Source organism: Temnothorax longispinosus, chromosome 7 (assembly GCF_030848805.1).
Source record: "Temnothorax longispinosus isolate EJ_2023e chromosome 7, Tlon_JGU_v1, whole genome shotgun sequence".
Classification (NCBI taxonomy): Eukaryota; Metazoa; Arthropoda; class Insecta; order Hymenoptera; family Formicidae; genus Temnothorax; species Temnothorax longispinosus.
In genome coordinates this window covers 19,868,386-19,896,382 of record NC_092364.1, presented here as the reverse complement: position 1 = coordinate 19,896,382, position 27,997 = coordinate 19,868,386, and the positions used below count along the sequence as shown (strand labels likewise).

The window sequence follows — 27,997 nt, the reverse complement described above, 5'->3', positions numbered from 1 at the left end:
GATATCCTCTGGGAATATTCTGCAAGAGTCAAGAATGACTCGATCCTTCCCTTTCCCGGCGCCAGGTGCAACGGGGCGACACAGGATCACGCGCGTTGAGCACCGCTGCCGGGTAAAACACAGGTAATATACCTGCCCGAGGCTACGAGTCCATCCCCACCTGGGGTCCGGTTCTCTCTCCTTGCTCTCTCGGCCGGCTCTCCGGCTGGCTTTCCTTCGAGGTGAGTCGGGAGCGAGTCGAGTCGAGTCGAGCCGTTAGTATCGTTGCCGTTGCGACAGGAACGGTGGTGCATGTGTGATGTGCATCGCGGCGGAGCGCGCATCCTGAAGGACGGCGGAAGATATCGCGGATACCAGGCACGGAGGTACACCCGGAGGTCCCTCAGTCGAACCCTCCCCTTTCCCCCTTCTTCGCACCCCCTCGGTGCGATCCCGCGGGATTCGTGAGAGTCGTGCGCGCGCGCGCGCGCGCCCCCCGCGTTCTCCAAAATCCACCGAAGTGTGGTCCAGCTCTCCTCCTCGCGGTGCGCTCTTCGTGGCAGCCTCTCCTTCCTCGTGTGCGCGCTGATGCCCACGTACATCGACCACCACGTAATCGCGGTGAGTGCGAGGTGAAGCTAACGGAAGAGACGGGAGAGAGAGAAAGAAGGTGAGAAGACCGAGAGGGGCCCCCTCGACGACGAAGAGGAGAGAAAGGAAGAGAGAAGATACCGAAGATAAAATACCAAGATGCCGTGCTCCGCGGTGACGCTGTCTCTTGCCACCATAACCGGTATAATCGCCACTGCCCTCCTGGCGATCGCCTTCTCCACGGACAACTGGCTCTACACCGAGGTCAAACGCGCTCAGATCCAGGTTCGTATCCGATCCTCCCCGATACCGAGATGAGGGGCGTCCCGTCGATCCTGTCTCAGCTCTGTCGAGATCGCGCTTCGCGCTTGGATAGACGCGAGAGAGACGCGCGAAAGTCAGAAGTGGAAGAGATAACGCGAGTCGCTTATTTACAGAAAAGGATGCTTCTCTGACAGAAATGATTAATTAAGATAGATAGATTTATTTACTTCAGCTTTAAAAAAAAAAATTAGCCAGGAAGGGACTTGGTTTACAAAATATAACGTCTTATCCACACTCATCCATCCTTACCATGCATACACTTAAACTAACCCATCAGAAATGATTAATTAAATAGACGTCAATTCGACGTCGATAAATACTGATTGGAAAGTATCTTTGTTGTATCTCATCCTCGATCTCATCATAATTGTTTTTAAATAAGATACATAATGTAAATTGAGCAATTGCAAATATTTTTGTAAAATTTCTATTGTCTTTTGGCTGACTCTACATCAAATTAATACAAAAAGTTGGAAAGCACAATATATACATATATATATTATGTATTCGATATAGAATTAGCTGAAAGACATAGAAATCTTATAGAAAAATATTCGTAATTACTCAATTAACATATAAAAACAATTATGATGACGTCAAAGGTAATAAAAATACCAGTACTCGAATTGACGCATCAACGTTGAATTAAAGTCGAATTAAAGTCGATTTGATTTATCATTTCTGGTTGAAAAAACATCGAAAAAGATAATAGACGCATTCGAAGCTCGAGTGCATTTCCGCGCCGAGATATTTTCATAAATATTAGATAAATCGAGTTCGGTTTGCTCTCTAATTGTTAGATGCAAAATTAATTAGATGTAAACACCGATTAACTTTAACATATGTCCGTAGGAATGGCCTCGAATTAGAAAGTGTAATATTTAAAAATATCTAGAAAAAAGATGTGCGTTGTTCGTGTCACGATACATAATTTAACAAATATCCAATCAATTTGACTTCCGATCTCGATAAACTTCAAATACAATGAGTTCAGTGATATGTATTCCAAAATTATGGATGCGTCCCTTAAGATATGCCTCCACTGATTTACTTTAAAATACAAATTCTTTCGCCTCTCCGTTTTCTCGAGAAAGCGCTCAAAGCGCTTTTCTTTTACACAAATGCGTGTCTCCGCATTCCAAAAAAACCCATTCGACCGGAAACATACCGATTTGTCTAAAGTAACGAGCAAGGATTTTCCAAAGTAGCGTATCTTCGTATCCGACGTTTCAGATAAAAATTCGTTCCTTTCAATCGTATCTTCGCCGCGTCACCTGTATTTAAAAGCAGGTAGGATGCACGCGCTCGTGAGAAGAATTAAAGAGGAAAGTTTTTCTTTTATCTCGTAGATAATTCACGGAAGGAGGTGCGAAGGCACGAGGATACTTCTTATCGTATTATCGCGCCGAGAGGAGATCTCGACGACGAGCAGATAAGACACCCGACTCCTGTCGCGAGTACGTTCTACGTGCGCATCGAGGAATCTCTTATGAGAAACGCGTCACAATGGAAATTGTTCGCCCGTTTGCAAGGACTCGGCGCGGCGTCGCGTTAATGTATGCAATCTGAGAGGCATTGAGAGAAAAAAAAAAGTCAAAGTGGATTGTGAAAGCGTGAGATCTGACGGTGGATCCTCGCGATGTTGCGCGACGATGTCGCGGAGCGTCATCGGTGATCGGCGTCGTTGTTGATTTGAAGCTAATTCGGTTCGGCCGCGGACACGCTCCACTCCGCTCCGCGTTCTCTCGATCTTTTATGCAAATTCTGATGAAACTGCCGCTGTAAATCGGCGGACGGTCCCCGCGCCGAGCGAAGGCTTCGATCATTTATGAAAATGGCCATCTTCCTGCCCGAAGTTGGATCGCATCCGGATCTCGTTACTTCTGACGGCCGGAGCTGTCATCAGCCGCCCGTGCGCTCGTGAATCTAATTTCTTCCACATCCTCCGCATCCTTAAGGATGCGAGTACGCCGCGAAGAAACTCGATTGCGGCGCGGCCGTGGTCCTTGGGCTTTCTCCAGTCCCCCTCCCCTTATTCTTCTCACTGATAACAATTTCATGGCCCACGCAGCGACACGTAAATTGTATCGCGTTAATGAACACAATTTCCGACATCGTTATAATCCCATTTCTGATCACACAACAGATATTTACTAATATACGACGAGTCAACGGATCATTATAGTAATTTCTATGATTATGTATTATCGTTGCTATTATATATCGTGCTTTTGAGTAACCACAATTTGAACTATGAACTATATTTAAAATAAATACACTAAAATTACTCGCAATCGACGCGATTGCCATTTAAAGACTAAGCGGTTACTTAAATTAATTCAATATTTCGTATGGCTTCATTTAGAGAGAAGTATGCTTTTAAGGATTAGAAGAAAAAAATTATTTTAGTGAAATTTTCACGCTTGCCTAGCGGGTAAAATATACCTTACGGAAACAAGCTACAAATGTTTGTAATTTCTTCGCTTTTTCGAAATTAGTAATTCGTAACAGGAGACAGGATATAAAAAACTGTTCCACACGATGAATTTTTTTAGTTAAAATATACGATCAAATAATTGAGAACAGGGCCGATAGAAATTACTATTAATTAGCGAACCTGACAAAAAGTAGCATTAATTAGCGGGAAGATTGCGTAATCTCTATTAGAAGATCCAAGTGGAATGCGTTCTTCCTCGAGAAGGGGGAGAATAGGAAGTAGAATTTCCCGCGACTTCCGCCGTCCTTCTTGTGGGTGAACGCACGGGTCGAAGGTCAAGTTTACCCTCTAGGGTCGTTGAAAGTCGGACGTTGTTCTCACGAGTTCTTCGTGGAATCGGGAAGATGTCAGTGGCATTTAAGGAAGACGCCAACGAACACTAGCGAGAGGTGCTTGAAAGCCTATATTTTATTCCGTTCAACGAGAAACTTCGGTTAACTTGATCATGGCGGACGTTTTTTTTAATACCGAAGTCAATGCTAAGAAGGTCTATGTTATCTAAATGAAATCGATTGAGACAAAAGTCAACCAAGTCAACCAAGCATCTCGAATAATCGATGCAATTAATCATAAAGCGTCGATTCGACGATTAAAACAATTGCAACGCGACCCATTGTTGCGACCTGTAATTCGTGCAATTAATTGTGCAATTAAATTAACTTTAGGTTTGTTCAAGCAAAGTGACCGCATTCCTTCTTTCGCACATCCAAGCAATTTTTGTCTGACGATAGATTCTTTTGAAACGAAAGATATGAGGTTTTCAAACGTTCAAGCGTTTTTTCTCGGATGTTCTGATTTAGATCCTTTGGGGTATTCAATTTTACAGAATCAAAATTTTTAGTTCCGACTTGAGAGGCATTTTAATAGGACGCCTCGAATGATAAATCGATTCGTTGGCGTAGCGAATTACGCCACGGCTCGACGCAAAACGCAGCTCGGCGCACGCGAAATATTCCGACGTTGATGTAATTTCCTGTGCAACGCAAAAATCATATCCACGGGCGAACGTAAGAATAGAAATTATTAAATGACAGATGCGCGGACGCGCGCGTTCCACGCGTCATCCAGCATGTAGGTGCCGCGTATCCATTCAACATACGATCATCTAGCCGTATTTAACCTGTTATGCTTGAGAGCCACAATTTATATATATATATATATATATATATATATAACATACGATCATCGTACGACGAATTCGTCAAAGCGTTCCGCGACTAATGATCATTCTTACGATGGAACATCTTGTGTGATATTTTAAAAAATTTTTTCTAACTTGGACTTACGCTTGAGAAGGACCAAATCCAACGAAACATCGGGACTTAAAAAATTTGGATCAAGTAAAAATCATTTTTGTCAATTATTTACTGACGAGGCAAAGTTTCTATTTGTTTTCTTTGTTTTTCTTTTATTTATCTATTTATCACGAAGAAACTTTATTATTTGTGCGTCTCCGTTTGACGTTAGTACCCGCTGTCGTTATTACTCCAAGCAGCTGGAGCAATAACGACCTGTCGCCCGATTAAATCAGATTATCTCGTCGTTAGCGGAATCTCATTTCGCGTTTATCCCGTTCCTCCTTTGCGCTTTTCTCTTTCTCTCAGCCGACCGTGGCGGCTCTCCTCTCCTCTCTTTTTCTCTCGTTCTCGTCTCGATCTCCCGACATCTCGTCCCGTGTATACCTTCGGAACGATCGACATTCCGAGCCGCGCCCATTCTCAGCGCGTTGACTCGACGAGTCTTGTTCGGCTCGGTGCGCCGATCGCGCGGCCGATCGCGCGGTATGTCCTTTTGCGCGAGAATCGAGAGACGCGAGAGACGAGCTTCCGTTGATCGCGAGATTTCACGCAAGCACGCTCTCCTCTCGGGAGAGCGAATCCGCGTAAATGGACAGCCGCGCGCGCGACAAGAATCCGCCCGTGTCTCATTCTCGCGAGGCGTGATTTCCATTTTATCTCAAACGATTACGTCGCAAATCCGAGAGCTGCGCGATATTGAAACAGTTTTCCAGTATTTCGTCAAAATTTTTTCGTTTTTAAACTTATTTGGCATTCTATCGAAATCCCATGTGGACTTTCCAGATTCTGTGCTCGGTAGTTCTGCGTACGCTGTTAAATATTAAAGGATGAAATTTAAATCAATATCTAGAGTTAGATAACATTTTGTTATTTTTAACTACCATGTGTGTCAAAATTTATTATTTTAACATAAAACAGTATTATTTTAACTTCATTGGTTTTAGTTGAATTAATGACATAGACATATTAAATAGAAGCAGTGGACCTATAGGAATGATTAAAAATAACTCAAATTGAGTATAATTCGACACTACGAATTTAACGATCAGTGGTCAGTGCAATTCCATTAAATCAATTTTAGAAGAAATGCCATTTACGAGCCAAGTTGGATTTTGATAGCCTATTAATATTTCTGTGTATTTGATACACATATTTCCAACTTATTATTAGTAAACTCAGTAAACTGCACCGATTATTTGACGGACTTGAAACACAGCTTCCGTTGGAACAGTAAAATCCCCACCCCTACTTAAATCGGTAATCAAGTTAACTTTGAAGCTAATAAGCATCCTATTAAAATTACTGTAAAGATTTTACTGTAAAGAGAATTCTCCGTTAAGCTTTCGGCTTTCTTTCCCTCTCTCTCTCTTTCTCTCATCACCTCAGTCGAGTTTCCATTCAAAATTTACGCATCGATTCTTCCGCGTGGACCGATCGGTTCGAGATCGGCTGGTGTCATCCACAAATTACCCACTAATCCACTTCTTGACGGAGAATCGTGGACGCGCAAGATTCGAGAGGATCTCGCGACGCGACGCGGCGCAGCGTGACGCTCTGTTATTTTCTTTTGCGCGTCAGAGGAAACCGCGCGATCCCCAGACCTGGACGACCGGCCGGTTGGCTACTTCGCCTCCTCGCTCGGGTGGCGAAGAGGCGTCGAGGAGAACCGGCCGCGTACAGTTATGTCGCCCGCGCCGGCGCGGCGCGGCGCATCCCGACGAGAGTAGGCGCGAGCGGACGCGCGTTCGGATGCCTCCTCGCGAGCAGCACGCACGCGAGGTGATAATTCCGCGGGCCCCTGCACCTTACGTCCCCCCTGGGACGCGACCTCGCATCGAGCGCACGCGAGGTAGCCGTCGATTAACGGGAAAAGACTCCGCGCGTAAATTCCCGACATTAACGAAACCCCCGTTGATTGTCGGATGAGACCCGATGACAACCTCGGCAATCCTTAAGCCGAGGAGACGTAGAGACAGCGATTTTCCGAAGGACGCGATCTCGACGAGACGGATAACGACGTGTATCCGTCTTGACGGGTTTCGTGCACGCTGTCCGCATTGAATATCACCTAATGGAAGATATATAATATATACTCGAGAATATATATTGTGAAGAAAGTGATTTAGTTCTCGATACTTTGACATTTCTTCCTGATATTTGAAAGTAGGAACGAAAAGGACAAGGATATTTATATAAGAAGGACCGCTAATTGATAGGACCAGGTATTCGAGAATCTTAATTGGAATGTTCTTTCTGGCTGTAGGCTGTAAGATAAAAAAAAACCGGTTCTACGAATTGGATCTGTATTGCATTATTACGTTCAAGGAAAGAGGCATCAGAGACTGACTCTTGGGCGATCGAATATATATTTTTTAAATCTCGCGTGTATGAAACACTGTATTTTCCTTTATACAAATTTAATGTTACCTACGAGCGCGCAGTATAATTTTCACCTTGCCGCTCCCGCTTTAATAATGAATTACTCGTAATGAGTAGCGTGTGTTTACGCGATGCGCGCACCATCCTGCCGGCCAGGAGAGTCCGCTTGCGTTGCACCGAGCTGATTGCATCGCTGTATCCCTATTTGCTCGCCGGTATAAAGGCGTCCGTTTAGCACTTATCCTGCGGTGCGCACGGTAGCGCGTTACGCGGCATTATATTCATCAAGTATAGTCACTGTACTTTCATTCGAGAACCGCGCCGCGGTGACGTGGCGCGCTGGGCGCGCGAGGAAAGGAATGCGCGCACCTGAATTCGCCTCGATATTCGAGAGACAAGCGGAGAAACAGCTCTCGCGGATAACATTTGAGAATTACGGTTCGCTGCGAAAGAAGGAGTACGTTCCGATATAGTTCGGGCATTTAAAAATTAAAAATTAAACTCACGCAAATGCACATTAGGTGAAAAAATTATAGAAAACAACGAGATACACGAAATTACGTCGATCACGCCAATTACATTGTTTCGTAAACTTGTTTCTTAAAGAAGAATCGATCGACACGATCGTATCTGTCGATAAGTTAAGTTAGTTGAGGCCTGTTAAGGGGATCGTCGCGAATCGCGCGTGGAGGCCTCTTCAAGGCCGCGAAGACGCCGCGATTCGCGGCGCTTTTTAAAGACGTTGAATGGCGTAACGTCGGCTTCGTGAGCGAAACGATCCGGAGAAACTCGAGTATTGCACGATATATCCTTCCTGTCCAAACGCGTCGACGAAGATGCTCCAACCGTCTTTTGTCGCGCGAAAATGCAACGTCCGCAAACTTTATAAATATGAGTAATCGGGGATTATTTACTCCTTATTATACTCCTCGCTGCTTCCCGATACAGCGTTTCGCAACACACGCGACGTAATTCGTCTTAATCAGTTTTACCGTGCCAGGCAAATTTTCTTTCGACGCTCGAGAAAAGCGTTCGACTTTTATCACAATCAGATAGCGACACGCTGAGCGAGTTTTACATAAGAGGATAGATGTAGAAAGCAGAAACGTTTCGGCCAATATACTTAGTAGCCGATATATCACACTGATCGTATTCAGCAGAGACAAGTTGTGCAAAAGTCGCGTCAAAGTAGTGCTTGTACGTTGAGAATAATATACTTCTCCAATACCTAATACATTTCGATGTATTAATGAGTTATTCTAATAGCGAAACAAAATTTCGCACTACCGACTACTACCGACGTAATTGACAAGCATTGCATCTCTAGATAGAAAATCATGAAAGAGAGAAAGGAGGCTTGATCAAGTCTCAATGCTTCATATATCAGTTTTATTAAGTATTGAGTTCGGCTTCTGTTTATCTCTGACTCTACAAACTTTCAGTATATTGGTAATTGGTGATTTTAACCTGAGCGCCCCGCGAAAGCGAAGAATATATTTAAACTACGTTTGTTAACTTAAAAAACCTTTCAAAATTATAAATAGAAAGGATATGTCGTCATTACTTGCCGATGTAAATATGACTGGCAAAGAATCTATAAAATAACTTTGGAATTAAATAGAGGGAATAACTGTACTAAAAATGTCCGATATAAATACTGAAGTATGTAAGAATCTGTTGCTCAACATTTAGAAAAATAATTTATATAAACGAGAGGCTCCGTCGATTATGGGCTGCTCGATGTTGGCGAATACGCGAAATCGCATTTGCCGATTGAACAATCCGTTTCGCCGTCCGGCGTGACGGATTAATGCAAGAGATTCTTAGATGCATCCGGCAATAGGATAAATCACGTCAATTGTCACTCAAATCGGAGCGGTGTCCGCGCAAGCCTGTACATCGATCCCTTCAAATAATCGACGGCACAACGGCGGCGGGATTATTCAGATTCGCCAAGGAATTGTGTAATAAGTCGCGCAAAGTCGGAAAAACGATCACGACACGATCTCGACTAGTGGAGTTAGCCAGCCGGCGAATAAAAATTCAAATGAAAGTTGCCGTACGCAATTTATAACGTGGCTCGTTAGCGAAAAATCTCGCTGCTCGCGTACGAGGTGAACCGGCCTCCCTCGGTCTTTTAACGCAAATTCACAACCAAGCCGATAACGCCTCGACAATTTACACCGATGCCGATATAAGCGGCGTCGATAACAATTTGTCCGGCGCCGGGAATGAGGACGAGAACGACAGGCTTTAGTGAAAGCTATCCTCTGTCCATTTCCGCGAGCGCGCGCAAATATTTTGCATAATCACCTCTAGTTGCTGCAATAATTATCACGCTTCCCTCCGCGATTAAAACCGCGATACAATCGGCTACGACGTTGCGTTAAAATGTCACGAAGTGAAAATATGTTGCAAATGCTCGCGCGTTGACATCGCGGGAGTGATGTAGCGGAATTGTGTCAGAAATGTAGAAAACGTACACAGCGTAAATCGGTCTCCGACAAAATGCCACAGGATTCGGGCTCTTAATTTGATAATATAACTGTCTTCGCGGAGCACCACGGCGGGTTTTCCTTTCTATGTCAAAGAAATCAGCCGGACTCGACGATATTCCCGCGCTTGAGGCGAGCAATGGCGAAATAACAACGTGAAAGCAGAATGGCGTGGCCTAGACGAGACCGGGATTCGTTGGAGTCCTCCTTTCTTCCTTTTTACTCGCCAACCGCGAGCGACGATTATTCCGCGTAAGCGATATGTACCGTCACGAGATGATTCACGTGTTGCATTTTCAGACAACACCTGTTGCTCGCAGAAACTTTCGCGCGCGGAACACATTCTCTTTAAATAACTGCATTGTGCACGGAAGAAAATCAGTATTTCTCGATACTTGAAAATTTTGTCGTGCAACTTGACTGGAACCACCTTTCTTTTTCTCTCCTGATATTTTGTATCTATATAGGGACGTTTGTCAATCGACGACAATGATTTTAATATTCGATAATAGAATTTTGTTACTCGATTTATTATAATACAAAGTTACTCGATCTGCGCGCGTAAGGCAACAAAATGGAACCGTTCTGGCGAACGTGCATCGTTATTCACCTTGCGCGTTCTTTCCGAGAGAACCGCTGCTCGGAACGCATGGGTGTTCACCAAGGTTGAATCGAGCCTTGCATCAGCATCAGCGTACGTCACGCTCGTACGATTATCGGTTGGTAATCGAGGAAGAACGTAGGCCGTAGGAATTTCAGAAACACCAATCGCCACGTCGTTGTTGACAGACGCAACGCGCGAACGTGTTTCTGCTTTCTGTGCAAACCCGTGTGTCCGTCGCGTAAACTTAATCGCTTTGCCGAGCGATAAAGCTCCGACTAACGTTTCCCACCTGTAGATACGTTGTTACTTTCTGCCATTACTGTAGAACAAAGTAAATACGAAGCTCACGTTAAATGCATTTTAAGATTTTAATAAAATAAGCGTTTTGTTATATGAATTATGCTAATAAATATACTTTGATAATTTGATTAATCTGAAGCTTATTTTCCTTCGAGGAGAGACGAGATTAATCTGAATTTTAACCATTTTTAAATAATTTGGGGGAATATATAAAAGCCTAATCCTAAATTGGCTGGCCCTTCGAAACGAGTTAAAAACTTGTTAAATCGTGTTAAAGGACTGCGCGGCGACCGCGTTAGAACCGTTGATATTGTTTTGCCGAAAACGAGTGTTGAAAGAAACGCTTTCGCTAAACGGCGATAACAGTTTTATCAGCGATCGGCGGACAACGGTTCGAGCAAAATGCCTCGTGAGAAGCGGACTCGTGTAACGCAAAGGTAAAACGAACAAGCGTGTTTTCGCGGAAATGTTCCTCTCCGTCGCCGACACGCGTCGCGATTCATGCGTTAAGATTTCCCGCGTATATAGCGCGGTATATCATTTATACTTTCTACCAGACGTTGAATCGGGAAATCGAAGACGGACTTTCTAGAAAATAGATCGTAACGATCCAAGCCCTGCTCGCCGTGGACGAGCCCCGAATGGGTATAAGATTACCAACTATGAGATCGTCGCCGATGGGGACGAAATCGACGCTCGCCTACCGCATCACAATCTGAAATTGCAATTGAATTTCGAGGACAATGCGCGCGCGAAGTACACATCCTTGAGGAACGCAAGAAAGCACGGAACTTGCCTGTCGACACGCACGAGTAAACACTCTCTATGGGTTATTCTTATGGGCCATCGTGGACGGACTCTATATAGTGGAATATCCGATTGCCTTCGATGCGATGCGAAATAAAATTGGTCGTCGTTTTCTCCACTCGTAATTTCATCCATCGGCGGTTCTTTAACGTGACTGCGAAACTCGCGCGAGCGTCACGCTACGATTTATTACGCAGACTTCTGTATCGCCAACCCGTTTTAAAACCGTAATTAAAAGTATTTTAATTTTTAGCGCCCTGGATTTTTATAATTAAGTCTTAAGACAGTCTCGCGTAAACTAATAAATTAGAATGTTCCTTCTTAGGGCAACGTTGCTCGCTAAAAACTCTTTCACTAAAAACAAGAACGCGGTATTTTTTTTTTAACCATAACAACATTTTTGATATTTATTTTTAACAATAATAACATTTCGGCGAAAGGCAGAGCGCGTATATTATTACGCAGACTTCTGTATCGCCAACCCGTTTTAAAACCGTAATTAAAAGTATTTTAATTTTTAGCGCCCTGGATTTTTATAATTAAGTCTTAAGACAGTCTCGCGTAAACTAATAAATTAGATGTTCCTTCTTAGGGCAACGTTGCTCGCTAAAAACTCTTTCACTAAAAACAAGAACGCAGTATTTTTTTTCTAACCATAACAACATTTTTGATATTTATTTTTAACAATAATAACATTTCGGCGAAAGGAAGAGCGCGTATATTATTACGCAGACTTCTGTATCGCCAACCCGTTTTAAAACCGTAATTAAAAGTATTTTAATTTTTAGCGCCCTGGATTTTTATAATTAAGTCTTAAGACAGTCTCGCGTAAACTAATAAATTAGAATGTTCCTTCTTAGGGCAACGTTGCTCGCTAAAAACTCTTTCACTAAAAACAAGAACGCGGTATTTTTTTTCTGACAATAACAACATTTTCGATATTTATTTTTAACAATAATAACATTTCCGCGAAAGAAAGAGCGCGTATATTATTACACAGACTTTTGTATCGCCAATCCGTTCTAAGTCATTAATTTTCAGCGTCCTGGATTTTTAATAACTATAAGTCTTAATAAGATAGTTTCGCATAAACTAATAAACCTTAGAGTAAATCCTGAGAAGGCAAAGTCGCTCGCGGTCTCTTTCACTAAAAACGCGAGAGGGAGAGATTCTGACAGATGTTCTATCGCAGAAACGCGAGTAGTCTTACTTTCTAACGATAATAACATTTTCGCGAAAGGAAGAGCGCGTATACTTCATCTGCATTCGAAAACGCACGTCCGGTAGCTCTCTCCGTTAAGGCGGATTATTCGCCGCGACTTTGTTCCTTGCCCTTTCACTTCATCATCGTTAATAATGCGCGTTGCAACTTTCGTTGAATATTAAAACTTGACATTTGACGCTTAACGACGGTTTTTCTTTCTGTTGCAGCAATACGCGAGCAAGCATGCCGAGCAGAGCCACTTGGTGGAGCAAATGAACACGAAGTACTATTATTACACGAGGACTCAGGGTCTATTTAGGATATGCTATCCCAAAGAGAGGCCACCGACAGGTAAGAATTCTCACGCGGAATTGCGTGTAACAAGTGTTTAATAAGTAAAACATACGATTTGATAAAAATTGTGAGGAACTCGGCGTATTATCCCGAAAGAGTTGCAGTTCAATAATTATTCCGTTATTTTAATTAAATGTTATTTTTGATTTGACGAATATTTTCTTTTCGTCAAGCATACCTCAATTTACTTAATTTTGCATTTTGCCAATCCAATATTCGTGCTTGCAGAAAGTTTTGAGATTGCTTGTGTAATTGTTTGCATTATTTTTATAATATTACGTCAGCAGGTATAGGGTACGTAATTACGTTGAATAATATTGGACTGACGTCTCTTATTCGCCTTCGATCAACGTCCGCGATAATACTCGCGATTTAAGATCGACAAATCTTCCCGAGGTCCCGAGTTCCTCGTTCAACGACACCCCTCACGCGGCCTTTAGGAAACTTTCTACGTTACGATCTCGTAATGTCGCAGGTTATCCGATTCCCACGTAATAGGTTAACAGTTTATAATCAGCCGCATAGACGCGCACAATCTTTGGAGAAAGGTACATTTTCACCCGATAGCCACGACGCTTTCCCATCCCGGGATTCATCACCGCGCAATAGCCGAGTGTTATGCTCTCATATGAAAAGTACCGATGTAGTAGATCGTAAAACGACGCTTTCTTTCTTGTTTATCGAGAACAGATACCTTCAGAAAAAATTAAGATATTAAAGTATATACGCATGCATGTTTTTAAAGTTAAACCGTCTGCCTTGTAGTAAACTTTCAAACAAATTCCGAATCGTAGTGAAATAGGTATGTATTATGTACGCGATATTATCGTCAAGCAAATTTATGACGGACAGGAACGCATCGAAAAAGTCAATCGAATCGGAGTCAAGCTCTGAGCAACGCCTCAGGTACGTCCGCTAGCTGTTTACGCGACGGCAAAAATGTCGTGTGAACGACCGCCGCGGTCATCTTTCCAGACGTCATCTCGAACGAAATGCCTAAGTAATGACGGAAATACGGAATTCTGTCCTCGAGCGGAATCGACTTGCGCGAGGTTTTTGCATCGGTATCGATCGCGAGAAGCCTCGTGTTAAATTACTTAATGGACGATAAGACTTGTTGGAGTTGCGAGGACTTGGTGATCGTTTTTCTTTCGGTGCTGCGCATCGTAAGTGGACCGTTGCGATCGCGGTCGTTGCGAAACGAACAGCCGACGTGCCGATCGATCGGCCGATCGCCCGCGTGTTAATGCCTTGGAAACACAAGCCGCGTCTAAGTATTCGGTCGAAGCAAAGAGGACAAAATTTCCTCGAAAGTTGGCCAGATATAAATGCAAATTTATTTTCGTAGTATTTTTAGAAGTCTCCCTTCCTGGAAGCTATTTCTTAAAGCTTGTTATAAGTGAATAAAAGAGTTTAAGTGTTCTGAAGTTATAATACACGAAAAAGAACATATGAATACACAATATACTGCACGTTGGCGAGTTAGCGAACAATGTAAAAGTTCTTGTTCGAGTGAATATTTTCAATAGAAAAATTAAAAAAATAAAGTCATTAACACATTTGGACGAAATGGTCAAGAACGGCAATAAACTTTTGACAAACGAAGAAATTGATATAACTGGAAAAAATTTAGAGAAAAATTAAAAAGAGGAAAAATTAAAATTGAAATTAAAATTGACAGCCACCGGTGACCGCCGCCGTCGTGGCGGTGAATGTGTTAAAATCCTGGCATTTAAACCCGGAATAAAAGCACGCAGGTTACGCACAAGGATGTGATCAAATCCTACTCTTCGTGCGTAATTTCGCATCGTGTATAACGCTCTATGGCTTGGAACGCCTTTCCAATTAGAAACTTTCTACGGTAATGACGCATGGTGTATGTCGTATAATGTTCAGCGAGATATCGCGGTATTTTTAGGGTAATAAATGAAGAAACCCAACAATGTCTGTGTCTTTGCGGACAATTAAACCAATTATAGGAATTAGATACGTAACTGCAATGATACGTAAATGCAGTTATACGTAATCAAACGCGACGACACATAGTTCAGAATTACCGAGTCAATTAAATCCGTAATCAACGCAATTAACCCGATTATGGCCATAATATCATATAATCACTTTGACGTTCATCGCAGGAAGTATGTGCCGATTAAGTGAATTCCGATACAAATCTAGGTCACGAAGTATAAATTAATCAAATTGGGTTTGTCCAAGGATCCAGTTCCCTCGATGCTGATTAAATTTAATCATAGTTCAATCATTCTTTGCTCTTTTAAATTTTGTCTCTAAACAAAGAAGTACAATTGAACCCCGATTAAAGTCAATCAGCATTGGAAAAATCGATTCTAATCTTAAAGTTGATTATTAATGAGCGACATTTCAGATTTACAAAATCCATCGCGTTAGCTTCTGCAACGCGTGTGCCTGAGAATCTTCTTAAAATAAATTAGAACAATGCCGATATACGATAAACGTCATTTTTTTTTACGTCGTACAGATCGTGAAATCGATTTTTACGTGCCTCGATGATCACGCAACGTTCATTCCACGACGTAATAATTGGAGATTTCCGTGCAAGCGTCAGCGTCGCGAAGCATGCGTGGCATACAATCAAATTGTGCTGTAATCGGTTTAGCTAAGCGATGAAAAATATCATAAATAAACGGTCGCCCGCGTCTGCGCACCGTGTTACGCGAATAACGAAAAGTAGAAGATGTAACGTGACGCAATAAGACCCAATTCTAGATCACGCTCTAATAACAAAAATGTATAACCATGAATGCGAAGCAGCATATTTCGCTCTTCGGCCGCTGAAGTTATGCAAGCTGCGTCTGAAGCAATTTCTATTTTTAGAATCATGCAGGATTGGCATTTTAAATCTCTTATTATATTATACTGAATCCGATAAGGCACGCGATTTTCCATGAAATCGAGATTTGAAATTAGATTTCCGAAAATGTCGCGCAAGTCACACGAATCGATTCTCGAGACGGCGGTGCGGCGATCGAGGGATTAAATGGAAGAGAAAAGGAAAAGAATGAAGAGAAAGATATATACGTGCGAGTATACTTTTGCAAGTCCGGTACGCGGTACAGGTGATTCCAGTTCTCCCGGAAGTTTCAGGTTGCGCACATTCTTCGAACGGGAAGGGAAAACGCGCCGCGCGCACTATGAAGTGAAAACGTACCCATGGCTAGCCGTGTGGATGCGGGCCGTACATACATTAGGGCGGTCATATAAAATCCATTGTTGTTCGCACAATAGCGAACCGTCGTAGGGAGGAAACAGTGGTTAACGTTCAGTAAAATTCCGAGGTGAACGCGAGGAAAGTGTGTCGATGTCATGTGTTACGGACGAGATTTCTCGAGATAGGATCGATTTAAAACGAATGAAGCAATTATTGAGATTAAGTCCTCGGACGCGCTTGAATTAGATTTGTATATAAAATAAAAATAAAATATAAGATTGATAGAGATGTTGCTATGGCGTGGCGAGCGATATAATGAACTCGATATCACAACAAGCAATTAGAAGAGTCAAGAAATTATAGAAATTAAGAAATATTAAGTGAGAGCGAAAGAGATCATATTCGACGAAAAGAAAAAGATATTAAAAATATTTTCCATAACGCACTTCATTTATAAGCAAAACGTAAAAACCGCGTTAGCTTCTTATGACTGTAAAATATTCATGTAAATTTACTGCAATTTTTAGCGGAGAAGAAATTTGTGCATGCAAAATATTCATGTAAATTTACATGAATATTTTACATGCGCAAAATTCTTCTCCGCTAAAAATTGCGGACAGCAGGTGAAACTGCCGTCCCAAAATCCCGACGGTCAGGATGTCAAGATCGTAACGATCGGTTGCTTTCTTACACAACGTGTAGCGGTACCTCCCTTGGTAAAGTGACAAGTCGCCTTGTCTCCATTACCAGATTAGTTGGACACGAGAGTAATCGCCCTCATTACCCTACATAACGCCGGTGTCCTCAAGAGACCTGAACTAGTCCCAGATCTCAGATTAATAAATGGACGACGACTTAGGGTTAACGATCGAGCCAGACGATCCGATTCGGATAAAATACGATCTGACGAAGCGGGATGCTGAAAGCGGCGGAGACAATGCTTTCTCACCGGATTCGCGAACGAAAATACGCTCGCGCCAGGCCGGTACGTGTAGGTACCTGTTCGGCGGGTATCGTGGGACCAGAAAAAAACAGCGAGGAGAAGGCGAGCGTATCGAGGCCGGATCGGTGAGAATCGATTCTATCGGTCGGTACACCGATCCGCGGCAGTCCGCGAGCGAAGAAATCGTTGGGCGAGAGTTCGTTCTCGTCGCTCGGCCGGAAAACAATCGAAATGATCGGTGTGCATCGCTCGTGTATCGCGGTACCGTTCACCGACCGATGCCGTTCGCCGAGGACACCTTATCGGTTTCGGCATGCCGTTTTCTTCCGGCGACCCGCTTCCGGCGGCTTCGATTTATTAGGGACGCGTGATTGCGGCTTGACCTTTGCATCGGGAAGAATCCCAAACAAATCCGCGGTCGATCTCGCGTGAAATGTTAAGTGAAAAATTAAAAGAACCGCGCATTTTTCCATATTGAATATCCATGCATCAATATTTTGTATGCATTTATGATATAATTTTGAATTGCTGTAAAGAATCTATCCGCACGCGGTTTTCTTTTAGGAAAAGCAAATATCCCTTTCTCGTTGAAACAAAATTAAAAAAGATCCTATTTTATTTTAGTTTTTTTTTTAATATGTGCAATATATATTTCTTTAATCAATTTAAATCGGAAACAAGAAGAAATATCTTATCTCTAACTACTAAACACATTTTAGAAATGTAGTTTAATTACATTCTCAGAAAATATCTTTCCCTCTCGTATCAATTAATTATTTAACCCATTACTTAAAGAGATTATCTATTTTATATCTGATGAACGAATCATATCAAGTGTATTACATTATTAAAAATATATATCTATTCCGCTATATGTTTACGAAACAAATCCAAACTTTAAGATACCCTGGGGGGCATATCTGTTGATACCCACCAGGTAATATTTCGTTACGTGGAATTTCTATGGGATGACTTTGTATCGCGTCACTCTTGTACGGTCTCGTGACCGGCGCGGTGTCGTGTCGGCCAGCGCCGAAAATCGAGGTCAGCGCGTACGGTCGCGAGAGTGCACACATGAAAAATTCGAAGAAACCAGTCAACGACCGGTCCGGCGACTTTTATCTATCTCTCGCGGTATCGCGCGACGACGCGCGATGCGCGATGAAAAGCACAAGGGGGGAGCCCTCCTCGCCGACCGCCGGTCGCTCCGCGGCATCGCCACCGTCGCTGACGACTCCTCTTCCGGAATGGCGAGGAGTGTAACGCGTGTACAGTTAGGCGCGAGTCAACGATCTTGGCATGGCGCCTTGTTTCGTTTAGGCGAAACTAGATTCGAAGAGGGTCGAGGAAACGGCCGCCGCGCGGCATCGTCGTCCGTCGCCTGAATCTCAAATATCTCGAACGGTATACGTCTCGCCCTGCGGAGGCCGGCCGTGAAGTCCGGGCTCTTCCTCCGGAAAAACTCACTTCCGACCCTACGTTAACGGAATTTTGCGCCGCGAATTGGTAGAGTAATTCTCGCAACCGGTATATTTTATGTGTACGCAGATATGCCTCAAATGGAAGAAAAACTTGTAGTATCCTTATAAAGTTTGAAGACAATTTTCATTAATGAGAACGTTAAAACGTTAACAGTTTTTGAAAACGCAGGACGTTTCACATTTAAGATAAATAACGGCATGTTAACTGACTGAAGGATCTGAGCGAAATCATAATTAGAAAAAAAGATCGAATTACTCGAAAACGTCATTCTGTTCCGTTTCTTAGCTTCGGCAGTTCTTTTCAACGAAATACTTTCACTCACAATCAGTTACAACTAAAGAATGAAGCAAAAACAGATAATCATCGAAAGAAAAAGACGAGAGAGAGAGAGAGATGAATCTATAGTTGAAAAAAAAAAAATATATTATTTAGCCTAAAATACGATTGCGAAACTTTCGAGTCCTGGAGCAAAATTTCTAAGAGACTGCGTCCCGCCTGAATCCTATTAGCGACAATGATCTGATTGACTGAAGGCTCACGGAGAATCACGTTTTCGAGACAATGTCATTGTCTCGGCTCGTCAAGCGAGACGTGCGTTCGCCAGGGAAAGAGACCGCGAAAGCGCGATTGCTTTACAGTCTTTACACCTTTTTCCCCTACGTGCCAAGGTGGCGTTTCGTGGATTAGGATTCGCCGAGGGAGTACCGTTGCGAAAGAGCCGAAAGACCTCCGTGCGCGATAAATCCCCGCTGCGCGAAGTATATACAGGTAAAAGCATACCGCGCACACTTCGCGCCCGGCGATAGCGTATTCTGCATTCTGGGTCGCGTGCTTCTCGAGGCGCGCGCTCGCCTGACGTGCGCGGCCGGGGCTGTGGGAAGCGCTGATAAATCCCAGTAGTAAATTCCCCGCGAGAACACGGGGATATCTAATGGACGCGTCTTCAAGGATCCTTCGCACCTCCTCCGCGCGCAACCGGAGAACAAACGGACACGACGATCAGCAACTGGTCGCTCATTATTACATTACGTATATATCTACAGGAAATCGTAGATGATGAGATATCCTTATGATATTCTGTATACGCAGAAATCCTCAGAACATCTCCGAAATGTATTTGCGAAAGAAGTTGGCGAAATAAAGACCCTGCGAATTCTCAGGCTAATTAAAAAAATATATATCTTGTGTTGGATTGCCCCATTCCAATTAATCTTTTTTTGTTATTTTTATGTGATTTATTGTTAGTAACGGACTGCAATGAGCCACATTTTGCTCTCGACGTAGAGCCTTCTCTTTAAAGTGACATGAATTTCCCAGATAAGTGGTGTAAATTACAACGTCGTCATTTTCGCAGGTGTAAAATATTATTTCGCGGTTCAGGACTCCGTATTTATATCTCGTTTAGAAAATGCAGTGCACCTCGATTCTCGATGTCGTAAGATCGGCCGTTGGATGAACATTGACTCCGCGTATCTTGCGGCCGGTGGAATGAGAACGTCGGTGACGATTAGCCAATTAAGCGTAGAATATGCGCTTTTTGGTCAAACGTTTCTTACTTCTCATAATTGGTAAAGGCAATTCGCGAATCCACAATCTCTCGAGAAGGATTATTATTAAAGAGATATTAATCAATTTCACGCGAGCAATACAAATGAAGAGCACAATAAGTTTTCTTGCTCGGATTATAAAAGAATAAAAAAAGTTTCAAGTAAAGTTAATCAAAAATAGCTTATACAATTCACTCTGTAACGTGCACTTGTATCACATTCTTATATTCTATATCATGATTTGTTTTTTGTTTTGATTGCAGTTGAGACTTATTTGAGCCCCGTGGAGACGCATTGCATGAATATCGATTATTTCATTCCCGATGAAGAAAATCAAACGAGGGGCTTCTCCGACGACGCAATGGCACGATTACGTAAGTACAGCGCGATCGAACAAATTTCGTCTTTCGTCGCATTAAATCAGGATGAAAAATCAATATTCGTCACACGTTCACACTTTCACTAGAAAAAAATTTACATGTGTTCGATTATTTTTCTAAAATTGAATACACGTTAAATTTATGTCCTTTTTTCCTTCCATTATTAATTTTTCCGATATCGTTAATGCAACGTGATCAAATAATTCTATTACAAATTCTGTTTGGAATAAAATAGATTCATAAATAAAGACTTGGTTTGTTAAAAGTTTGTAAACTACTTGGCGTATATCACAATTTAAAAAATTCTCAAACTCACTTTATAATACAAAAGAAATTAAAATATATTCCCGTGTAGTATATATTTAATACGGAATGTCTTAATGTGGAAAATAATTCGTATATTTATACCATGTCGTTTATGTTACGTCGAAAGGCGACATCGCAAGAGTTAATCGTACGTGAGAGACAGTACGATTATATCTCTTATAAATATGAATGATTATAGACGCTTCAGAATTCGGTCACGTTGCTATCCGATATGCGACGAGAATGGAAAGTTCGCTGACGACTGACGTGGCAGCGAACGCGTTTATAACAGCAAACGATTTGGGAAAAAAATATATGTATATAGTTTCACAAAAATATTCATAATAAATTTCTCGTCAATTTGGAAACAGAAGATGCAGGTTTTCTTATTGTAATGCGTGTGCGAAGTGATATAATAGGTCTGAATCATTGTTGCAGATATGGGGAGATCCGTGATAGCTCTATTCATGGTCGGCTTTCTCGCGATATTTTCGGCATTCTGGACGGGAGTAGTGGGTTGCTGGAGAAGATCACCAGGAAATATCACGGCCACGGCAATTCTGATGTTATTCGCCTGTCAGTACACCTCTTTTGATTTTTTTTTCTTTTCAAAAATATCCGACATTCTCTTTCGTTTTGCTCTTCGCGAATTAGACTATTGCAAAAGTTTGTCTATGAAGAAAGTAAAGCTTTTTTGTTGGAGACGAATAGACGATATTTCGAATAAAAATACGCGGAGAAAGTTTCTAGACGGCGACCGTGGGAAGATTGAATCATAAATTCGTGAATATTCATAAAAGTTCTTTATTGTAATATTACTGGACCTATATCTGTTTATGTCGTGCAGGCCTGCTAAGTGCTGGCGGTATGGGCCTGTGGCACGGCGTCGAGTATTATGAAAAAGAGAAAATCGTCGGGGAAGAATATTATCAGCAATGGAGCAACGTAAGTACTCAATTTTACTTTCTGAAACTCTGTTAACAAGAATGTAATCAAAACGCTCTATAAAACGTTAAAACGTTGTCGTTGACTGTTACACCAATCGTATCAGAAGACTAGGAATTTATACGATATGTTAATATATTGGTTATTTAAATTGCCTCAACTTGATTTTACATCGTTTCCTTGAGTCGTCTGAATTATTTGCACGATTTTCTAAATGTCAACCGCAACCGATCAACGTTTGGCGCACACGCCAATTTTGCTATGCCAAAGATAAGCGAAAAAGGTGATTTCTTAAATATTAAATAAATGTAATATTAAACAGTTTCCAAAAGAGTACGCTTGATTTGACAAAATCACGTACTGTCGGATACATTTTCTCGTATATAGAACCAAAAATTTCCAAATAACATAATTGCAGTCAATATGCTAATTGATTTTACAGACTAATAACCGCAGAATGATAAACGTAATGGACATATAGACAAATTTCGCTTATTTTGCATCACGAAGAGATTCTTCCAGGCACCTGATCGCATCGAGTACTTCCACGTGACCGAGGTGGCAGGCGTAATCATACGCATCGGATTTTGACCGAATTTTACCCGCAGGTTTTAAGGGACAACGCGGCTCAGTGGTACGACTGGTCGTTTTACCTCGCCTGGCTGGGGGTGGCTACGTGTCTGGGCACAATGACGCTATTCCTGATCGCGGCATCCTGCCTGAGAAGGGAGCGTGCCCGCGAGCAGGCCCAGAACGTTCAGTACATCATGCCAGGTGACACGACAACCATGAAACGGCCGAACTAACTCGCCCCGTATCTCTTCTTTTTGTTTGTTATATACGCCCGGCGCGGCGCGGCACGGCACGGCACGGCACGGCACGCGGGGGAAAAACTGTCTAGGTCCTGAAGGACAACTCGCTAATCTCGTACGACTGGTCGTACGTGGTCGCTTGGGTCGGCGTCGGTTGGTCGTTGGTCAGCGCGATCTTGTTTAGCGCCGCGGCGATTTGCTTGAGGGGCGAGAGAATGCGCGAGGAGGCGATGAACATGCAGTACCTCATGCCTGGTACATATTTAACACTATTGCTTTTGCCGACTACGCGCGGAATATTCGACTGGCGTACTATCTGGCGATTACTTCAATTCCTGATCGCTATGCGACGCGCTACGTCTTTTGACGACGTCCGAACATTCTGACAGTCCGATGTCGATTCTCCATTCATCACATCCTGGTTAAATCATTAATATCGTTGATCTCTGTACATTATATTAATACGATTTTATCATTAAATTGTGTAATGTACTTGTTTATATAAATATGACTTAAGCCTCAAATCGATAATTTTAGCCTTAGTTTCAAACAGCGGTTGATATCAACGATACCGTTTAAAGCACTCGAAAAAACATCGAGACTGTCCCTGATCGGACAATTTTATGGCTGTAATTAAAGTTGCAATAGATATCGTAATCTTCCTCGGAAGAAATCGCCCGGGATACGAAATCGCCACGTCGAATTCCGCGTGCACCAGGTGGTTCTACTAACTTTAGTTTACGATCATCGGGCTTGATCGCAAGGAACACGTTCCTTGATACGAGGATAACGATCTCGTCATTATACTAACTGGATTCAATCGAAGAAGAAGAAGAAGCGTCAACACGGAAGCAGGCGATGTCGTTAAACGGTTTTCCTAGTCTTATTTACTTTTTTGTAAGTATCTAATAGCTGTACGGGGTTTACCACAAGTGCTTCCGTATTGGCGCATAACGATTATTGTTAGCGCGATCAGGCGTATTATTTTATGGATACTGTCATCTATACGAAGGAACAATATTGGATGAGAAATAATACCCATTATTTCAGGATTTAGCTTATCCGATATTCAGATTATATATATTAGTAAGCGGTTGTAATATATACTCAAGGGGTTGAAGAGAGTTTCGTGAACTAATTGAATGATGATACATAAAAACGAGATTAATCTAATTGCTTAATCATAACTCATATCCACAAACCAAGAGACTCGACCCCAATAACGCCTTGTATATAAAAAGATCTCGATCCCTCTCTCTTTCTCTCTTTCTCTCTCTCTCCACATACCGTTTGAGTAATGTAATGTTAATCCTACTGGCGAGAGAGTCCGGTGATGTTTCGAAAACATTAGTTTTCGCTGCGAATTCGCGAGCGCGAAAAACGAGGCCGCGCGCGAAACTAGTTCCGATGAATATTAACTTGAAATCGCAGCGAATTGCACGGCGAGATTCTATATAGATTTGGTTTTTACGCAATTTTCCCACAGCTTTAATATGATCGGAGGAGCGAAGCCGCGCAAAAAATTACTGGTCTGCCGAGTATTTAAATTTGCATCTATATGCTCTCGATACCTTAATACCGCCAAGGCCGCATTTTTATTGAAAATAGATCGGAAACGCGTACGCGTATCAATGAAAAACGAATGCCACTGATTGTCGGGTGCAACGATTGTGTTCCATTAGCGATATAGGTGATTATTGAGGATAAAAAGCGAGATCGAGATCGATTCCGAGCGACGGATTTAGCCAGGTCGATTATCAAATTCCACTGATAATCGCGTGGAAGGTAACGGCCAATATTCATTCTCGCGAGACTTTTACTTGTTCGCCTCACGCTCTGTTTCCACCGCGGATCGGAGCACTGTCACGCTCTAATCCTGAAGGAAACTTTCTAGTTCTCCTCCGGATGATCGACCGGGTTGCAGAATTGCACACCGTCATAAAAATGCATTTCGAAATTTTTAGGAAGAAAACGCAACGCCGAATGATTAACATTTTCAGCGATTTACTTTTCCTCCCGTTACACATGCACATTGTAAAAATTCCTTCCAATATAAGGATGTTTCTCTATCATTTACATTTGAAAAGATCAATCTCGTGAGAAGTTTTGTTTCACAAAATTACACACTTGTGGTAGCAGAAATATTGACTATACTAGTAAATTGTATAAGAGATTTCAAAGTTTTTCTCGCGTGCTTTTTCCATGAACTTTATTTAAAAAATAAATATACGCGGAAACGTGAATTTAATCGAGATCAAAATTTCTTTCTTTTTTCAAACAACTTCTTATCGCTTTTCTTATGCAAAAATCTTATTTCCAATCTTTGCATAATGCGATCCTCGGTCATCGTCCGATGTTACAAGTAACTTTAGAAAATTGGTCACGCGGAAATAGACGTTCGTGTGAGATAATTGTTGTTTTCTTCGAGCAAAAGAACGGAAAAACCAGTGATATCCAGAAGTAGACGCTCGAAAGCGACATACTTGCCTAATTTTCCGTTCCGTACACCCACCGACCTCTAGCCGCAAAGGAATTTCCGTGTTTGCGCATTCAGCCCCATACACTGACTTATCGATGCTGGGATTCAATTTATACGCAGGACGGAGAGAACAAATGTGTCGCGTCTCGCAATGCCGGATGCAAAGTCTTTCTTGAAATCGGCTCAGAAATTTGTGGAACAGTAAATGCATTTCTCGGCGGATTAATTATTCGAAGATGTGGCAAGGGTGATTGAAAGAGACATGAAAGAGAAAATATAAAATAAGAAAATAATTATTTCCTCGATAAAATCAAGGTCGACATTGTCCTTTCAACTTTATATCATGAATAAATATATATCTTTTAATATTAAAGCGTATACTCTCTAACACGTTGAATGCCGTATCGATTATCGGCGCTACCAAACTCAAAAACTGCATCAAACTTGTAAAAAATAACATTTGTAATTCTGTAAATATAATTAATATAATATAGTCTAAAATAATAAATGTACTACATAATAATTTTGCATAATTTAATTATATTATATAATATAGTGAGATATGGATCTAATAGTGAAAATTTCATTCCGGCGTTACCGGAGAGACAATTAGCGAATTAGATCCGGCAATTCAACGTGTTAAACATATATTGTTAACGATTACATATGACGTAGCATATACCTTGGTAAACACACATTTTGGCCTGTGAAGTAAAGGAGTAAATTTAAATCATCGCTTTATCTAGTGTCATTTATAAAGTAGTGAACATTTGTTCCTATTTCATCCTTTGACTTTCATGAAACTAACCGTAGCAGAATAGATCGTATCATCTCGTTTAAGAATTACGTTAAGTACCTCATTTATCTAAGAGAACCGTACCTTTTTCCTTTATCACAGAAGCAAAGTCAGGTCGAGTCTAATCTCCCTTTTCGTTTTTTTCCAGTGTACCCGCAGAAGCAGCAGTACGCGTACGCCGGATATCCGGCACCGGCGGCGGCGTATCCGGGACCGTATTATCACGGTTCCCAGTACGGGCCCTACAACTACTGAAGAAACTCGGCCGATCGGCATCGATGGAAAGAAAGTGTCCCGGGCGCGCCAGTGCTCGTCGCTAGCAACGAAAATTCGCGTTTCACTTAGCAGAACGAGGACCAAAAGTAACTCAACACGAAATTCGAGAGACTCGCCGAGGTCGATACGTCGATCGCGCTTCGCGACGCAGAGGATCTGTCGATCCGAAGCGATCGCGCGTACCGTCGACCTCAAACGTAAATTTATATTTATACCCGCAATTCAAAATCCGTGGCTCCGGATATTACGCGAGATTATGATCACGCCATGAGATTCTTCAAAATACAAAAGCTCTTTATTTCTTCCCGCGATAGACCGATCGTTTGACTCCATCCGACCGGAAGCAAGAACCCGGGCAGCGCAAAAGTCCGAAAGACCCCGAGGTCCAAAAGAAGTCCGAGAAATGAGAGGGAATATTTCTTTGGACTCTCTTACCGCGTCTTTCGGACGTTTGCGTTGCCCGGGAAGGCCGACTTGCGCGAGACGGTTGCTCAAAATACGCGTACTTTACATTTTAGGAGCGAGATTACTTAGTATTTTTCCAGTTCGATAAGTAAGATATCGATCGTCCCTCATGCATCTTTCCCGCGCGTGTTGCTCGCAAGGGCGATGAATTCGCCGCGCTCGCGAGTGCGACACGCGTTTCCATCGGGCTCCGATGATCGGTTTCACCGAGCTTTCTCGAGTCCCCATTAACGTGCGTTACATCGACGGCTCATTCATCACGGTAACGGCAAAAAAAAAGAGAGGGACCCCGACGGAAAACGCAGTCGGGCGATCACCGCCGCGGATTTAACGGACGTTACTCCGTCTCGATGAAACTCGGTAAAAACAGTCGTGAGCAAGTTGTAACTGATTCGATCGACCACGTCGATTGAATTTAGATCCGCGAAGCTTGGCTCGCGTTGACGCGCCGCGCGTTTACTATTATTTATTTAACGCGAACGAAGCTCAAGTTTCTCTCACCCGCGAGGAGGGAGAAATGTCGTCGAGTCGCGCGAGCGAAGCGCAAAAAGGACACGAATACGAAAACATCACGTTCATGAACGCTCTCGCCTTCCTTGGTAGTACCAAATATTAAATAAATATCCCGACTATATACGTATATATAAAAGCAAGTATCGCGATTTCGCAAGAATATTTGAGCGCCGCGAACCTGGTTTTAACACCTTCGAGCCTAGCGGAACGATAGATTTCAGTTGGACGCATCGAGCAATTAAAAGATATAAAAGTGATTTGAAGGGAAATCATAATTATTTTTTGTTCCTTCGCGTCACTTTATATTAATTGTATCTCCAATGAAAATCTATCCAACCATTGATGTGCGTGTACGATGCAATATTTGATTAAATAAATTAAAAATGTGGTTTGAAAAGGTCAAAGCTACTTTCTCGGGCGTATACGATCTACGTAAACGTTTATATAATATATGGTGCTGCTAGGATCGTTACGCGATAACGATTCGCGAAGTTCGTCTAACACATAGCTCTTTTGATATAATGTTGATTTTTGTATGGTTCATTACATCGATATCTCTATGTAAGACGTTTTAGGAAGTAAAGAAAAATATTTCAATTATTTTAGATATATTTTTCAGCAAATGAACTCAATTGGACTTGCTCTCTTTTCCTCTCTTTCTGCATTTCATTTTTACATGCAGATAGATTGTTCCACATACACGCACACGCAAACAAACACACACGTACACACACATCTCAACTTTCTCTTTTAATTTATCTCTCCTCGTAGTTTATTTTTTATTTGCTCTTTATAAGCGAGCAAACAGCAATACTTTGTAAAAGGATATAAACTATGATTATTATGAAAGTATGAAGAATTTTAAATGTATCTAAATTAAATATAGTTATGTAATTGCGCGATGAAGTTAAGTAAGATTTAGGAATGAACGCAAGTATAAGAAGACTAAAATAAAAAGTAAAATTAGCGAAAATTTATAAGATCTTATATAATAAAATAAATAACAGAATATATATATATATATATATATA

The 27,997-nt window shown here is 42.0% G+C and overlaps 1 protein-coding gene across 2 annotated transcripts; it reads left to right on the top strand.

Moving 5' to 3' along the window:
• The first annotated feature begins 210 nt into the window (after positions 1-210).
• LOC139816722 (uncharacterized) lies at positions 211-27,994 on the top strand. 2 transcript variants are annotated; one of them, XM_071784432.1, is made up of 7 exons: positions 211-855; positions 12,706-12,829; positions 20,258-20,368; positions 21,119-21,256; positions 21,528-21,625; positions 22,234-22,399; positions 25,861-27,994. In XM_071784432.1, exons 1-7 carry the CDS (start codon positions 730-732, stop codon positions 25,965-25,967), a joined length of 870 nt encoding a protein of 289 aa, XP_071640533.1. In that variant the 5' UTR covers positions 211-729; the 3' UTR covers positions 25,968-27,994. The 2 variants fall into 2 exon arrangements, with proteins under 2 accessions (XP_071640533.1, XP_071640532.1); XM_071784431.1 differs by lacking the exon at positions 22,234-22,399 and adding an exon at positions 22,527-22,692 and having other exon boundaries at positions 216-855.
• The last annotated feature ends 3 nt before the right edge of the window (positions 27,995-27,997 follow it).

Coding starts and splice junctions, on each gene's coding strand:
- LOC139816722 (XM_071784432.1), top strand. CDS start 730: ATGCCGTGCTCCGCGGTGACGCTGTCTCTTGCCACCATAACCGGTATA. Junction 21,626..22,233: donor ATTATCAGCAATGGAGCAAC/GTAAGTACTCAA, acceptor TTTTACCCGCAG/GTTTTAAGGGACAACGCGGC. Junction 22,400..25,860: donor CGTTCAGTACATCATGCCAG/GTGACACGACAA, acceptor GTTTTTTTCCAG/TGTACCCGCAGAAGCAGCAG.